Raw genomic sequence first — 17,249 nt, 5'->3', positions numbered from 1 at the left:
CATACACAACACAGACACGCACAAAACATGCGCATACACATATACATACACACATACACACAGAACACGTGCATACACATATTCACACACAAAACATTTGCATATACATACACACATAAAAACACACATACGCGATATATACACACACGCATACACGTACAACTCACATGAACACAAAACACAGACACATGTGCACACAATACACATGCACAAGCACATGCACACACAGTTGCAGACAATACACACAACCCCACACAGACATAATACCCAAACACACATAGATACAGAGACCATGCTTACTGTTTCTCAGTTGAACAGAGTACTTGAAATTGTCTCAAAACATCACATTTATACTTCAATAATTTTCATACACAGCAAGTAAATCTAATTGAAGTTAAAGATTACAGGATTTGAAAAAAATAAATCTCATGGCTGCCTGAAGAGTTGCAAACTAAATCTCCAGTGTTCTTAATATTCAAATGATTATTGGAAAGTGCCTTGAGAGACATGATGCCTGTGAAAAATCAATATTTTACAAATATGTACAGCACATTTCCTAACTGCGTGATTTGACATGATAATTGTTATTGAGATTGAAGATTAATCTATTAGCATAGTGAGTCAAGTGTATAGGATGTTTCAGTGGTGAATAATAATTATGTCTAAGTCCAATTCAATGTTGCAATCCCTCAATACAAACAAAAATACTTTTTTGAGGAGAGCATTACCATTACAAAAAGGTTCAACCTGATATAGCTGACCAAAAATAAATCCCTGTGAGTGCAGGAATGTAGTAACGTAGCTGTTGATACTGAGTTCACACATGCAACAGAAGATCACCACAGTAAATGTGATGTCTGTGACAGAAATATCCCATTTATATCAATGATGGAATTACAGGAGATACTGGCCCAGGGAGCAATTTACATTCAACCTGGTCCCCTGGATAAATTTGGTTTAGATGTGTGTTGGGCCTGTGACTCAATGTTAACTGAGATATCAGTAAGCAAAGACACAAGAAAACTCTTGTGAAGTCCAATTGTTCCAGCATTTAGAGAGAAAGTGAATAGGTCAATTATAACTACATTTTATTTTTTTAGTCAAGCAACTTGCCAGTTGGTGAATACCCATTTAACTTCATTCAGTGATTTAAAAAAAAACCTATTGAATAATGATTGAGGATAACACTTGAGTAAAACATGATCACAGTACCAGTCCTTGACACAATGGGCATGATCGATAATAAACTGGGCAGCTGACAGCGACTCCCCCTACTCTTCCTTCTACAAGTTAGTTAGTACATCATTTGTTCTTTTATTGCAATCCAGCCAAATGCTTCTACTCTGATGAATTCTGTGTTCTTTCCATCATACATGCACTAAATGTGAGTTACTATGCACATTGAAGCATACACAAGCCAGAAAGGATCAATTTGTCAATGAGATGCTAATTTCTGTGATGTCAACTATAGATCTAACTGCAGGACATGGATCTCAAGGAGCATTTCCTGTAAATGATATATTTTAAATAGCTGATCAAGTTAAAGATAAAAACGTGCCTGTTGGAAAGGCCACTTTACCTTGAGTCATGAATTCTGTGACGATGTAGATGGGCTCCTCGGAAACTACTGCGTACAGCTGAACCAATTTGTCATGTCTCAGTCTCTTCATTATTTGGGCTTCCTCAAGAAATGCCTCGGGTGACATTGTGCCAGGTTTCAGAGTCTTCACTGCAACCTTTGTGGTGCCGTTCCACGTTCCTAAGCCAGCCGGTGGAAAGAACATCAATGAAAGCAAATTATCCGCAAGGCAAGTGCTGACGTTAGACACAATGTGAAACATTGGAGGGGAATGAGAACATTAATGTGTGGGAATGATCTGTCATGCAGCAGCAACTGAAATGTGAAAACCTGAAAAGCATTAACCCTCTCCTACTGAAAATACTTCATACGCAATCCAATTTTAATCAGAGAAGTTTCACTAATCTGATTAATTAAAGTCCCAAATTGAGACTGTGGGATATTGTTTAAAATAAATGTGCTAAAGTATTGGAGAGAAAAGAAGCACATGGTCCAGTCAATATTAATTTGCTGTCAGTTGAGCAGGATTAAAATGCCCTTTAATTTCCCTTCTTTGTTACCCCTGCAGCTCACTATAAAATGTTTTCCTCTTTTCCATTCTACACAGGCTCAAGTTCATTTAAAACTCTACAGCCTGTTCCTGATTTAAGCTGGGCGATGTTCACCCTTATCGTTGTGTCTGTTCTTCTACACTGACTCCCAGTTAAGCAACACCTCAATTTCAAAATGCTCATCTGTATAAACCCATAAAACATTCGAGTACGAGGAGGCCATTCAGCCCATCAATTCTGCTCTGCCATTGAAAGAGATCATGGCAGATCTGATAATCCATAACTCAATATCCTGCCTTTTCTGTCCAAGACTTGATTCCCTGACAATTTTAAAATCCTCAGTTTCAGCCCTGAATGTACTGAATGACCCAGCCTTGACAGCCTCCGGTATTCAAGAATTCCACAGATTCACTCTGCTCTGAGAGAAAACATATCCTCCTCACCCCAGTCTTAATTGGATGATTGTTATTCTGAGATTATTTTAGAGTGACTCATAAAGGGAAACAATCTCTGCATATCTAACCAAAACATCTTACGTGCTTCAATAAGATCTCCCCTTGTTCTTCTAAACTCTAATAAGTACAAGCCCAAACTACTCAATTTCTCCTCATTAAAAAAAAATTCCTTGGCTGGAATCATGCTGGTGAACCTCCTGAAAACAAAAAATGTTGGAAGTCAAAGTGACAAGAGAAAGCAAGCTAATGTTTCGAGTCTAAATAGCTCTTCTCTGGCCTGCTTCTGGCAGTTTCTCCTCCCTTAGATAAGGTGACCAAAGTTTTTTTCCATGGCCTTACCTTCTCCCATTCTCTGCAATCTCCTTATAACACTCAGAGATATCTGTGTTCAACTAATTCTTCAGAACACTTATTATAAAATCACTCCATTACTAGTTGTAATTCCTAGAGCTACCAAAGCCCTAAGCTCCTTGTCCCCTCTGCATGTTGGTTAGCTCAGTTGGCTGGCCAGCTGGTTTATGATGCAGGGTGTAGGTTCACTTCCCAATCCAGCTGAGGTTACCATGAAGGATTGTTTGTCTCAACTTCACCTGCAGCCTGAGGTCAGTCTTCTCCCTCTGCCTTGTGAGATATGAGCCTTATAGTCTGATTGGACTTTGGGGAATCTGTGTCTGCCTCTCTTCAGTCTCTCTCCTCCTTTTAAAATCTAACTCTGACCAAGATTATCTAACTTAATGGGGTTTTCTGCAGAATTTTGACTTACAACAGTCCTCAGAAGCACATTGGTACCTTGAACTACATTAAAGGTGCTAAACAAGTGAAGCTTTGTCATTGTAACTGTTCGGAAGCTTATTACATATGGCATCATATAACACCAAAGGATTTTTAATCAGAGCAGTTTGTTTTTGCAAAACTTGAAAGATTGTGGGTGTTTTAGATTTTGTTTTAGCTGCTGAATTATTTTTCAGAAAAATAATTTGTGGGAAAATTATAAAGGCGAACCAATTCTGCTGTGTAAAAGATATTTCACTTTTCTAAGAAAGGTTTTATTATAATTATGAGCTGGAAAGAACTCCAAGGATTTACATCCAACAAAGATAAAAGGAATATCCTTCTACTATTGAGGTATTCCTAGGACGAGGTTATAAATCGCATCTTTTATAATAGAGAAGATTCTTTGCTCAAGCTGTCATGTTGAGGTGATTGGAAACATTTTATACGATAATCAAAGTAAGAGCACCTTCCACCATAACTGACAAGGGTAAAAAAAAAACTTTTTATCTGATCAAAAGCACTGTTGTTTTTCTTCATATTAGTGACATCTTTCAAAGTCACTACAAATCCAGAGAGACCTTTTCTGTGGAAGTGTTACTGAATAAAAATAAGCTCTCCTTTCTATCGCAGACAAAAATCAGCACGGTTCAGGAATACACATTAAGATACTCCTTAAAGTCAAACTCTTTGGTCAGGTTTTTGATCACTTGTCCTAATATCTCCTTATGTGGTTTTGGTGTCACTTTTGCTTTGATAATTAATGTACCTTTGAAACGGTTTGGGATATTGTCAATGCTAATGTTTACATTATACACACGTCTTCACACCCACTGGAAGCTGAGTGAGAACTAACTGATTTCAGTTTGAATCTCAAACAGCCCACATATTAAATAAAATATTTATTTATCTCCAAGGTGTGAGTGTCCCTTGATAATTTACAGGATGAATCTATTATTAGACATGGTTTGGTGTTATAACACAGAGAGAGGGGCGGCAATTGTGTAGTGGTATTATTGGACTGTTAATCCATAGATGCAGGTAATGTTCTGGGAATGTGGGTTTGATTCCCAGTACAGCCAATGGTCAAATGTAAATTCAATAACATTCTGGAATTAAGAGTCTAATGATGACCATGAATCCATTGTTTATTGTGGAGAAAATCCATCTGATTCACTAATGTCCATTAGAGAAGGAAACTGCCATCCTTACCTGATCTAGTCTGCATTTAACTCCAGACCAGAGCAATGTGGTTGATTGTGAACTGCTCTCTGGGCAATTATGATGGGCAACTTAAAAAAATTCAGTGTGTATTACATTTGATTCCAGGTTGACAGGAATTTATAAATCTCAGTGGGAACAATGACTTGGTTTCAGTGACCCGCACAGTAGCCAAACCTCCTGCTCCTGAATAACCCTGCCAATGGGAGATCAGATGTGAATTCTGGGTAGAGATGTGATTACTGGATTCTGGATTAGTGGTGCTGGAAAAGCACAGCAGTTCAGGCAGCATCCGAGGAGCAGTAAAATCGACGTTTTGGGCAAAAGCCCTTCATCAGGAATACAGATTGCAATGATATCTATGGCCTCTTAGCCAGGTAATTCCCAGTCAAAGGGTATTCCCTTGGGTGGGAAAGCAGAGAACTGCTCCTTCCCATAGGAATCCTCTCCACTTCCTTTCTCCAGTCCCTTCAAAGGAGCAGGGCAGAAAATATTCAGATGATGTACAGATAAGTTCAGCTCACTATCAGTGGTTGTAAATATTATCAGCCCTGTTAATGTTGATCACTCATTGATAGGTAACAAGGTTAGAATGTATTTAACAATTAATAGGTGAATTTTGCATTATGACAAAATATAAATTGGATTAAATTTAATCTGACCACACTTTAAAAAAATTTAAACAATCTATTTCCGAATAACTATTGGAGTCAATTCATTGTATATATAGAGAAACGACTGAATGTGTTGATAAATGATTGTATCTCTTGCAGCGATGGTGTTTTGTGAAGTTGTAGTACAGCTCCCTACTTATAAGCAATTTTATGGGCAAACAATCAAGCAGAACAAAAATATTCTTTATTTTAAAATTTTAAAGGTTAAATATTTCATACTCAAGCTTTCACATTTAAATAAGTGTCACTATCTGTTGGTTTAGATGCATCATCCCTGTACATTTAAATTACTATGGGCTATTTGGTTATTATCTTCAAGGGATTGTTACACTATGTGTGACTTTACAAATTAGTAATTTGATTTAATGGCTTAGCTGTTTTAAGTTTTTTCCTTTTAAACTAAAATGCGACTTCAGTCCTCTGCTGTAAATGGAATGTGAGCTGTAATAAACCTAAGAAATGCTCAGAGGTCTAAATGATCAATGTATGGACATTCACATACAATTACTCTGCATAGGAGAGGATTAATCCAATTGTTTGCTATAGAAAGGTCAATATTAATGTAATGATAGAAATAGCAGGCAGGTGATGTTTAATGAGTTAATATCCACATGTTACTGACGGTTTGGCAGCACTTCCTGTTTGTGAACCTATAAGTTATACCACCAAGCATTTAGCTCCGTCTTTGTAACTCCTACCAACTTCTGGGTCTTTTCTTTAAAAAAAAGCAAGAAGACGATTTGTCACCTTACCCATATACACATCTCCGAAACATCCCTGACCAAGTTTTTTGTCCAAAGTCAGGGACTGTCGATTTATCTCCCATGCATCTTTACCCAATCCTAGAGTCTGTGGTGTCTCACCCGGACAAGCCTTGGTTAACACATGGCACAAACCGTCAGTATGATCTGTAGGGATGGATTCAATGAAGGTAGGATGTAAACAAATTCACATGCATTAGTGCTGACGGGACTTGCAACAATTGCAGCTGCCATTGGTATCTTTTGGAGAACAGATTATTCTCGTTTTACTTATTTCTGTCAATGTGTGAGCCAGTTTGCAAGTGCTAATGGGTTTGAAACTCAAAGGCGCTATCTGTAAGAAACAGTTCCATCTTCAGGCCTCATGGACAGGGCCCTGGGTGAACTGGAGGGTGGCACAGCAACAAAACAGGCAAAATGTTTCTCAGCGGGTCTTAAAAGAGTTATGAAAAATTCTCCATCAATATTACAAATTTCAGTGCTTCAATTTAGAGGATTGATCTATCAGAAAAGGGTCAAATAAATAAGCCTCATCAATGGAGCAGCCAATACATTACCAATTTGTGATATCTATTGTGTTCTTTGATCAATTTAGGGTGGTTCACAGTGTATCCACCTGGGAAGAGGTGATGCTGAATTTGTATAAGACATTGAGTTGGTCACAATACTCTCTATCCTTCTGGGAACACTTATTGTCAGGATATTGAAGTAAAGGAGAGAATGCAGATGGGAATGAAAGAGTGATTATAGCTTTGAAATAAAGCTAAAAAAATGGTAACTTTTTTAAGAACAAATATTAAAGTGACAATCTAAGGGAGACTCATGAAATGATGAATGGTTTTGTGAAGTTAAATCATGAAGTCTGGGTTCCACCAATTGGCAGATCAAAGATTATTTTCCTAAAGATAATTATTGGACTATGGATGCAGAGAATTAGATGTCAAATTAGAGGAGTGCACACAATTTAAAATGACAGTAGGATAAATATTTGGAAAGGGGAATATAAGAGGAAGACTGGGCAGGGAAATGGGTTTAGGATAGATTAATTCATTTGGAATAGTCATATCACTGCAGACGATTGGCTGGAAAATCTCCCTGTCTGCTGTAATTCATATGCTCCAAGCAAAGACCAAATCAGTTCCGTGATTCCAAAGGCTCAAATTGTCAGCTTTATCCAATTTTAGAGAACAATGTGCTATTTCCATCAGATAACCAATGTATCCATGTGACCGTGGCACAACTCTGAGTTGCTTCTTTAATGTGGAGTTGTAAATGGGTCATTTTGAGACCAAATGCCCATTTAGAGTGACCACATGTCACTGCATATCTGCTGCAAGTCCTGAGTCTGCTTTGACATGGCACAGTTCCTACCCATCCACACTTCCCCAAACTGCCCATTGCCCAGCTTCTTGATCAGCTGCAAGGACTCCCGAGGTATCTCCCACACATCTTTGGTTTTGACCGAAAGGTCTGCCAGTTTCGGCATGCCCTTGTGACATGGTACCACCAAGCGACAGCACAGGCCTGCAGCTCGCTCTGTGACCAGGACGTATCAGGGGCACAGGAGAGAAAAGCAAGAAAAGCAGACAAGAGAGTTAATGATGAGACACCAATAACCAACAGCAAACATAGATACGTAATTACGGTAATGCACAATTATACTGCTTCTCCGAAAGCAGAGAATACAATGGTGTCCTGATTGTAAGACTGTCACACACCAATCTTCATAATGCTGATGTTTTCAGCCAGAATTACTCTGTAATTTCTTACTATTGTTAAGATGGCGTAAAATCTCAAAAATCTCAACTTGATTTCGAGCTGTGACTATTAGGTTCCAGAAAGTGAATTAAAAGTAAGCAATGCCTGTTTAGTGCAAACACACAGGCGATGGTATTAAAGGTATAGGGACTGAACCTGCCATCATTTCTTAATGTCTAGCTATCACAGCAAGAGTTATGAGGGCATGATTGAGGATTTTATTGGTGGTTAAACCATTGAAATTTATTGCATGGTCAAAGTTGAGGCTATAGAAGCAAGTACATTTTACAGAAAACTTAAACAAGATCTATTTCCCTTTTCGTATTCTTGCCTTCCTGCCTGTTATGTTTGCATATCATTACACCTCCAAAGAATTCAAGAAGGTCAGGCAAACAATGGCAAATGCAATCAGATTAATCATCTTCCTTCACAAATTGTTTCATAACTATTGTCCATTTTGCTAACAGATTTCAGAAAAATTCAAGCTTTAAATATAGTGATGGATTATATAATATTACAATATTTTTCAAACTATGTTACATCTGTATTCACAAGATGTTCTCTAACATAGAGGGACATCTCTCTTTAATTGTTAACTAACTTAATGTAACAGTTCTTATGCTGGGGTTCATGCAGGATGGTGTTATTTCATAGAACACAGAACAGTAAAACACAGGACTTCATCCAATCATTTAATACGCCCAATGTGGACTTGTGAGGATGCATAATTGTTAACATTTCTGTATTTTGTACTTTTAAGCTTCCATTCTACCCTCCATCAGCAATTTCTGCTTGATAAGAATTGTGAGTTTTTTAATCGTCTGGTGCTGAACTTGAACCAACATTTTCTGCATTAGGGCTCAGGAACAGAATGAAGCAACAAATCTTTCTTCTGTTAGTACCTAAATTGATCAATATTGTCAAATTCAGAGATTCTCTCTTAGATTGTACTGACTATGACTTTCAATCTGAATTTTTAAATGCTTGGGTTTAATGTTAACTAATGGGCATCTTATACCAATTCAGAAGATTCAACAAATCCCTATAACCTTTCAAATTAAGTGAACTTTATATTTGGTAGGAATCCAAAACCATTAGTGAACAACTCTTTTTTCCTTAATAGGGCAAAACGTTTTAACGAATATTTCCCAGAAAATTCACAGACAAGAGACAAATATTCACAGGCAGGAGACAGATATTCACAGGCAGGAGACAGGTATTCACAGACAGGAGACAGGTATTCACAGGCAGGAGACAGGTATTCACAGACAGGAGACAGGTATTCACAGACAGGAGACAGATATTCACAGGCAGGAGACAGGTATTCACAGACAGGAGACAGGTATTCACAGGCAGGAGACAGGTATTCACAGACAGGAGACAGGTATTCACAGACAGGAGACAGATATTCACAGACAGGAGACAGATATTCACAGACAGGAGACAGATATTCACAGACAGGAGACAGGTATACACAGACAGTAGACAGATATTCACAGGCAGTAGACAGATATTCACAGGCAGGAGACAGATATTCACAGGCAGGAGACAGATATTCACAGGCAGGAGACAGGTATTCACAGACAGGAGACAGGTATTCACAGGCAGGAGACAGGTATTCACAGACAGGAGACAGATATTCACAGGCAGGAGACAGATATTCACAGGCAGAAAACACAACAATGACAGGGTATTTATTGCCACAGTTGTTTATTAATTAAATGGTAAGTTTGAGGTTCACTCGTATTGAAGCACTAGTTTTCTTCTCTAAACCTCTTCAGAAGGTGTAATCTGGACTCAATCTGGTTCTAACATAAGTGACACCAGCAGCTCTGTCCAACAGTAGCCAGACAGACACACGGACTCACAGACACATGGACACACAGACACAGACACATGGACACACTGACACAGACACACAGACACAGACACAGACACATGGACTCACAGACACACGGACTCACAGACACATGGACACACAGACACAGGGACACACAGACACAGACACAGGGACACACTGACACAGACACAGGGACACACTGACACAGACATGCAGGCGCAGACACAGACACATGGACACACAGACACAGACAAACGGACACATGGACAGAGGGTGAACAGTCACAAAGGCAAGAAGCAAGAATCATTTTTTAAAATTGCACATTATCTGAATTTCTAAAAGCAATCGCTTAATCCTGTTTCAGTTTTATGTATGAATTGATGCACAGGCACACAATTCTGTTTTATGTATTTATCACCAATATACAATAACAGCCAATAGACACTGAAGAAGCCACAAATACTCAGTGAAAGTGTTAATGACAATAGTTCAAGCTCACGTTTTAGAGACAATATGTTTTTTCCACGTTTTCTTCTCACATTAACGGCTTTGATTTGCGCCTGCAACTCTTGACTATTGCTAGCAGTGAAAATAACAGCACTGCACCATTCTACACAGCAAAGTACTCCACACAATAAGCAGTTTTTGGAGGCAAACATGAACATGTCAGAACAGAACATTCTATCAGTTTGGAAATAAACTACAGCAAAATGATCTTTGTGGTAATTATAACAGCCGTTGCACCTTCACTACATATGTTATATAGCTAAAATCTATTAACCACCAGCATTAATTCATCATAATCCTGAAATGATTGCTTTTGAACTGAGTACCAATATAAATTTACTTTTTCTTATTTCAATAATGGAGTTAATAACTGATTTGGTGGATGTTGTAAGACAGACATGACTGATTGCATGTACAATGTTACCATTCCTGTTGCATATATTAAAAATGTTTCAATTCTCTGTTTAACTGTTCTCTCAATGCTATGAGGCACTGTAAATACCTCATGTTGTAGTATAGGCGATACAGAAATGCAGCTCTTTCCTTAGTGTGTCACTGGCAGTTTGGATGGGGATGTTTTGCACGTGTAGGACGTACCAAATGTAAGGCAGTCATTTACTGAACAAAGTCAAAATGAAAATCAATCACGTCACACTCAATCTACTCTTTGGGTACAGAGTCCCTGAGAGTTGTGGCTGGGAGTGATCCAGTGGGAAGGAAATCATGAGGAGAATCCTTCATTTTAGAAGGTTATCAGATGCTTCCAAATGGTTTTTCCACATGTTGCCATCTTTTTATTTTGTTTCTTAAAGTGGTTTTAACCATGGAATGTATCAGTGGGAGAACAAATGTTTTGGGCTACTTTTTCAGGCTTTTACTGAATTAACTCAGTTTCTAACATTGTCACTGTTATCAGACAGTGTAATTTTCAGAAGGCTTTATTGTTAGATATTATCAGACATTCCATAAATTCCCATTTTTGGAAGTATTGCAGACTAAACCACAGAGTGAAAACACATTAAATGAAAATCAACTATATGAGTTGCAAATATCACTTAATAATTAATAACATCAAGATCTACTTGAAATATTTGGTCAGAGTGGGGTTACAATACAGTCAATCTACAAGTGCATTTCTCAAGGGTATATTTCTCCAGGTTCTGTTTCTGGAATGACTGATCACTCTGCTGTACTCACAGTAATCAGAGAATCATAGAATCTCTATGGTGTGGAAACAGGCCATTCAGCCCTTTGAGTCAACAGCGACCGTCCAAAAACATCCCATTCCGACACACTCCATCCTTAAAACCCTGCATTTCCCATGGCGAATCCACCTAACCTACACATCCCTGGGCACTCTGGGCTAGTTAGCATGGCCAATCCACCTAACCTGTACACTTTTGTACCATGGTGACCATTAAACCATCATTGATTGTTGTAAAACCCTATCTGGTTCTCCAGTGTCCTTTAGGGAAGGAAATCTGCCTTCCCTACCTGGTCTGGTATACATGTGACTCTTGACCCACAGCGAGGTGCCCTCTGAAGCAGCCATGCCAAGTCATTCAGTTATCAAGGACAACTGGGAATGGGGAATAAATGAAAACCTTGCCAATAGCTCCCACATCCCTTACATTAATGGGCCAGTAGTCCAAGGAGTGGCAGATGGAGATAATTTAGATAAATGTGAGGTGCTGCATTTTGGGAAAGCAAATCTTAGCAGGACTTATACACTTAATGGTAAGGTCCTAGGGAGTGTTGCTGAACAAAGAAACCTTGGAGTGCAGGTTCATAGCTCCTTGAAAGTGGAGTCGCAGGTAGATAGGATAGTGAAGAAGGCGTTTGGTATGCTTTCCTTTATTGGTCAGAGTGTTGAGTACAGGAGTTGGGAGGTCATGCTGCGGCTGTACAGGACATTGGTTAGGCCACTGTTGGAATATTGCGTGCAATTCTGGTCTCCCTCCTATAGGAAGGATGTTGCGAGCCTTGAAAGGATTTTGAAAAGATTAATAAGGATGTTGCCAGGGTTGGAGGATTTGAGCTACAGGGAGAGGCTGAATAGGCTGGGGCTGTTTTCCCTGGAGCGTCGGAGGCTAGAGGTGACCTTATAGAGGTTTAGAAAATCATGAGGGGCACATATCGAATAAATAGGCAAGGTCTTTTCGCTGGGATGGGGAAGTCTAAGACTAGAGGGCATAGGTTTAGAGTGAGAGGGGAAACATTTAAAAGGGACCTAAGGGGTAACTTTTTCATGCAAAAGGTGGTACGTGTATGGAATGAGCTGCCAGAGGAAGTGGTGGAGGCTGGTACAATTGCAACATTTAAAAGGCATTTGGATGGCTATATGAATAGGAAGGGTTTAGAGGGATATGGGCTAGGTGCTGCAGGTGGGACTAGATTGGGTTGGGATGTTTGATTGGCATGGATGGGTTGGACCGAAGGGTCTGTTTCCGTGCTGTACATCTCTCTGACTCTAAAATAAAGATTTCAATGTAGGATTCAGTTGGAATAATGGTGACCCAAATGGGAAACCTATTTGTCCTTCCTTCCAATTAAATGAATGGACATAAATTTGGTAATCTCTCTCAAGGAGACCTGTCTCAAGCTTTGACCTGATTTCAAGCACTCACCATATTAACCTATTCCCAGGTGCTGGATCAGGAAAATATCACTACAATCTCAGGTAATGACTAAAGGTCACTTTGTTCTGAACACCTTGAGCAGATCCATTTAACCAAATGCTGTTTACTCAGAAATTGTGTACATATAGGATCATGTGAGGTGGAAACTTGACAACCAAATCTTCTTTAGACAGGAAACACTTAAGAAGCTAACACAAATTCTCAGTCACGGTATAAACTTATCAGCTCTACATAATTATGCAGTTATTGAAATACTGCCAGCCAGATATTCTCAGCTTGATGTTGAATATCAGGACATATTCAAATTGCACTTCTGCATTTTTCAACCACAAATACTCAATGACACAAGCTTTACAGATATTTCCAATACAATATCATTTTTAAAATGGAGAAAATATTGGTCAGTGTGTTTTTGGTTCAAACACCTATTTTATTTAAAGTTTTAGATTTAATTAATAATTTAATTTAGTTTTAGAAGGGACCATTCCCGCACAAGTTAATAAGTGGCCGACATTGAGCTTATTTTTTTGATAATAATTATCAATCCTGTGCAAATGCTTCATGTATTTTCACTATCGTCTCATTTACATACTGCACGTACCTGTATAGTGATGTACCAGCTGCTGGACAGTGTCAAACTGGGCTCTTGTTGTGATGTAATACCCACCATTATCGAGTTTACGAATTTTATAATGTTTCACATGATCTCCTTTCACCTCATCCCAGTCCCGAATAGATAAGGAGTAGGCACCTAGTTACACAGGAAAGCAACTTGTCATTAGATAAGCTCAGATAGTCTAATTCATTGCCACTAATAAATGCATGATATTCTCACTGTGGTGCCAGTCTATCATACAAACCTTAGACCAGTAGAACTGACAGGAAAGATTCAACATGCGAGTGTACTGTGCTCTCGGAACCTGTGCAATTGCCATCAGTGATTTCTTTATTTTAGAGTCATAGAGATGTACAGCACGGAAACAGACCCTTCGGTCCAACCCGTCCATGCCGATCAAACATCCCAGCCTGAGAGCTGTCTATACACAAGACTCAGAGTATATTTCCAACCCAACACCTTTCCATTCCTCACCCTTTATCAAGTTCTTTAAGGTGCAGAGTACCCATCTTAGTGAAACATATCTGAATTCAGGCAGGCGGAACTATTGGGAGTTCAAAGGTTCGTGGCTCGGGTAGGAACAATTCCCTCAATCCAATCTGAGTATTACTCAGTCAGAAGTCACACAACACCAGGTTGTCATCCAACAGGGTTATTTAAAGTCACAAGCTTTCAGAGTACAGCCCCTCGTTAGGTGATTGAGTAATACTCGATCGCTTTGGGTGTGATTACCAATTCAGATTACTGAAATATGGACAGTAGCAACAAGCTGCATTTATTTTGCATCTTTACTTAGGAAGATGTTATAAATGCACTGAAGCCATGCTTTTGTGTTGTTGCCTTATGCCCATTAAGAATTGGATTTAAAATACCTCATTCTTTTTGATGCAACAAAGGTTCACCAGACTTGTTCCTACGATAGTGGGAGTGTCCTGTGAAAAGAGATTGGACAAACTGGGCCTGTATTCTTAAGAATTTCAAGGATTGAGGATGATCTCGCTGAAACATAAAGGGATGGAAACCAAACCAGAAATCGCTGGCAAAACTCAGCAAGTCTGGCAGCATTTGTGAATATAAAGTTACCATTTCTGTTTCAGATCTCCAGCATCCACAGTTCTTTGTTTCATTTAAAGTTATAGACAGGGAGGATGCAGATAAGATGGGTCCCTTGGTTGGAGAGTCTCGATCCTGGTGGTGGGGACCCACAGTATAAAGATAAAGGGGAATGCCACTTAGATCAAGATGAGGAGAAATGATTTTACTCTGAGGATTGTGAATGGATAGGATCCCTGTCCCAGTGCCTGAGTGAGCTCATGCTGACAGGCTGGAGGGCAGGGGTCAGGTAACAGGTAGAGCAGGAATGGCCATTATTTATGTCATTGAGACATTATCCAGATACTGTGAAAGAATAAAGATACTCCTCTCTTCCCACTTTCTCCAAATGCGAGCTCATTGAAGATATCACTGCCCCTGTCTTCACCCAACCAAGGTGCCATTCACCTGTCACTCCCCTGCTGTTCAGTGACCTGCACGGACTCCTGGCTGAGCAATACCTTGATTCTCAACCCTGATTTCAAATCTCTCCACAGCTTCTCTCCTCCCTATCTCCATGACCTCCTCCAGACCATTCCCATCCCTATCCCTATGACCTCCTCCAGATCGACTCCCCTCCCTATCTCTATTGTTTACCCTAATACTGTCTTCCCCTGGTTCCACATCACAGGCTGTTTGACATCTCCCTGGTTAGAGAACCTTAGGGTGACTCATTATGTGAAAGGTGCTCCATAATTGCAAGTTGCTTTGTTGGATTCAATGTAAACACACATTCGGAAGGTGACCTCAGTGACGTAAGATGACAGAAATAAAAATGGGAACTGCTGGAAACACTCAGCAGGTGTGGCAGTGTTCTGGGGAGAGGAAGCCAGGCCAATTGTGAACATCCTATTAGGCTCATGCTGGAGGCTCAAACCTGAAACATTAGCTCGGTTTCTCTCTCCTGCTCACTTGATTTGTTATTCAGACTTCCAGCATCTGCAGTATTTTAGTTTTGAGTCAGCTGGCTGTGTTGTAGCCTGGGGGTGTGGAGTGCCGATGATGGTGACCGGTCAAGTTCCTCGGGCTTGGAGACGTGCTTGACCTACCTTTGGTTGTTTCACTCTCCCGTATCAGGAAGGTGCCCCGAGGGTTACCAGGGCACAGCAGCATGCGCTCAGCATCTTTCCGACCCATCTTACCAAAGTACCATCTGCATAAAGAACAACAGCATTAAATACTCCTCATACTGGGCTCCCCAAGCACTTATTACTGCGCAGGTGACTTTTATTGCTAAGTGTATGATCAGAAGTACTTCCACTATCAGATAAAGAAGTGGCAGCCATTTCATTATAGCAATTAAATCGAAGACAAAGTTCATATCCAACTGCAAAGAAGTTGTAAATGTTTATTGCCAGCTTCTGTGATTGTTTTGTAAAATGCCAAAATGTCATTTTAGTAACGTACTCTTCAGCTTGAATGGAGTTGACAGGAGCCACATAATTACTGGGGACATATCCCGTTCTCCCAGTTGTCAATGATCGAGCCTCCCACCAATCTCCTTCTCTGAAAAATACATAAGATAAATAGAGCGTAGTTAGTGTCGCTGGTTCTTTGTCAGAAGTAGAATCTTGCTGTACAGATGGTGGCTATTCGACCCATCTTGTCTGTACCGACTCCTGCAAGAGCTACCCAGCTAGTCCCCTCTCCAGCTTTATCTTCGTCACCCTTTAAATATGTCATTTTCAAGTCTATCTTCAGCTCTCTTTTGTAATCACCGATGGAATCTGCCTCCACCACTCTCCCAGGCAGCACATTCCAAATCCGAACAACTCTCTGAGTAAATTAGTTTCTCCACCTCTCATTCCAAACTCTTGTCAATAGACGGAGATCTTTTACAAACCCTCCCCTTGGCCACAGATTCCCAATGCAGACACCCCCTCCCCAGGATTACAGATAACAAGCCACCCCTCTGTTCAGTCCAGGGGTTCTGCTCACATGGGAGTGTCCTATCCAATACTGTTAGACTGGACGATGGAATTAAACTGTTACCCAGTTAAAACAAGCTCAGTGATTGGCAGGATCACTCAGAGACTTCAGAAGGAGCATGGAACTTGGCTCAGAACAGTCTACCGGGCAGTGGATCTGGTATCACCTGGTTTTGACTGTGGGATGTATATAAAATAACCAGAAGCACTCCCCGTTCTAAGGCCCAATGGCTGGACAATGTCCCCCGCAAAGTGTTACATCAGAGAGCATGCTCATTACACCTGAGTTGGGCAGAGTTAGTCATAGAGTCATACAGCATGGAAACAGGCCCTCTGGTCCAACCAGTCCATGCAAACCATATTCCCAAACTGAACTATACCCACTTGGTCCACATTCCTCCAAACCTTTCCTATTCGTGTACTTTTCCCAACGGCTTTTAAAAGTTGTAACTGTACCTGCATCCACCACTTCCTCTGGGAGTTCATTCCACACATGAACCACTCACTATGTAAATAAATTGCCCCTCACATCATTTAAATCTTTCTCCTCACATCTTAAAAATATGCCCCCTAGTTTTGAAATCCCCTGTCCTGGGAAAAAGACACCTGCCAGTCACCCTACCCACACCCCTCATGATTTTATAAACCTCTCAACCTGCTACACTCCAGGGGAAACATTCCTGGCCAATCCAGCCTCTCCTTATAACTCAAACCCTCCATTCCCAGCAACATCCTGGTAAATCTGTTCTGAACTGACAGTCCACATGAAGGTTCCTGGGTTACTGAGGAGAATCCTCTCCAGCCAGCTCTACCCCAGTACAACAGGGCCCAGGAAATACTACACTCGGCCACTCAGC

At 40.1% G+C, this 17,249-nt stretch overlaps 1 protein-coding gene across 11 annotated transcripts in view; it reads right to left on the bottom strand.

Annotated features, from left to right (window-relative positions):
- Nucleotides 1-17,249, bottom strand: part of LOC140453373 (proto-oncogene tyrosine-protein kinase Yrk-like) — a 304,349-nt gene that overhangs the window by 31,804 nt on the left and 255,296 nt on the right. For 9 of the 11 annotated variants that reach the window (XM_072547949.1, XM_072547951.1, XM_072547955.1 and 6 more), the window contains 5 exons: nucleotides 15,872-15,970; nucleotides 15,514-15,617; nucleotides 13,358-13,507; nucleotides 7,384-7,548; nucleotides 1,580-1,759 (listed from right to left, as the gene is read on the bottom strand). In XM_072547949.1, coding sequence (XP_072404050.1) covers nucleotides 1,580-1,759; nucleotides 7,384-7,548; nucleotides 13,358-13,507; nucleotides 15,514-15,617; nucleotides 15,872-15,970 — 698 coding nt within the window. Of the gene's footprint in view, nucleotides 1-1,579; nucleotides 1,760-6,003; nucleotides 6,160-7,374; nucleotides 7,549-13,357; nucleotides 13,508-15,513; nucleotides 15,618-15,871; nucleotides 15,971-17,249 lie in introns of all 11 variants that reach the window. The other 2 variants (XM_072547957.1, XM_072547947.1) reach the window with 2 other exon arrangements.

Source organism: Chiloscyllium punctatum, chromosome 27 (assembly GCF_047496795.1).
Source record: "Chiloscyllium punctatum isolate Juve2018m chromosome 27, sChiPun1.3, whole genome shotgun sequence".
Classification (NCBI taxonomy): domain Eukaryota; kingdom Metazoa; phylum Chordata; class Chondrichthyes; order Orectolobiformes; family Hemiscylliidae; genus Chiloscyllium; species Chiloscyllium punctatum.
This window is presented reverse-complemented; position numbering and strand designations above follow the sequence as displayed.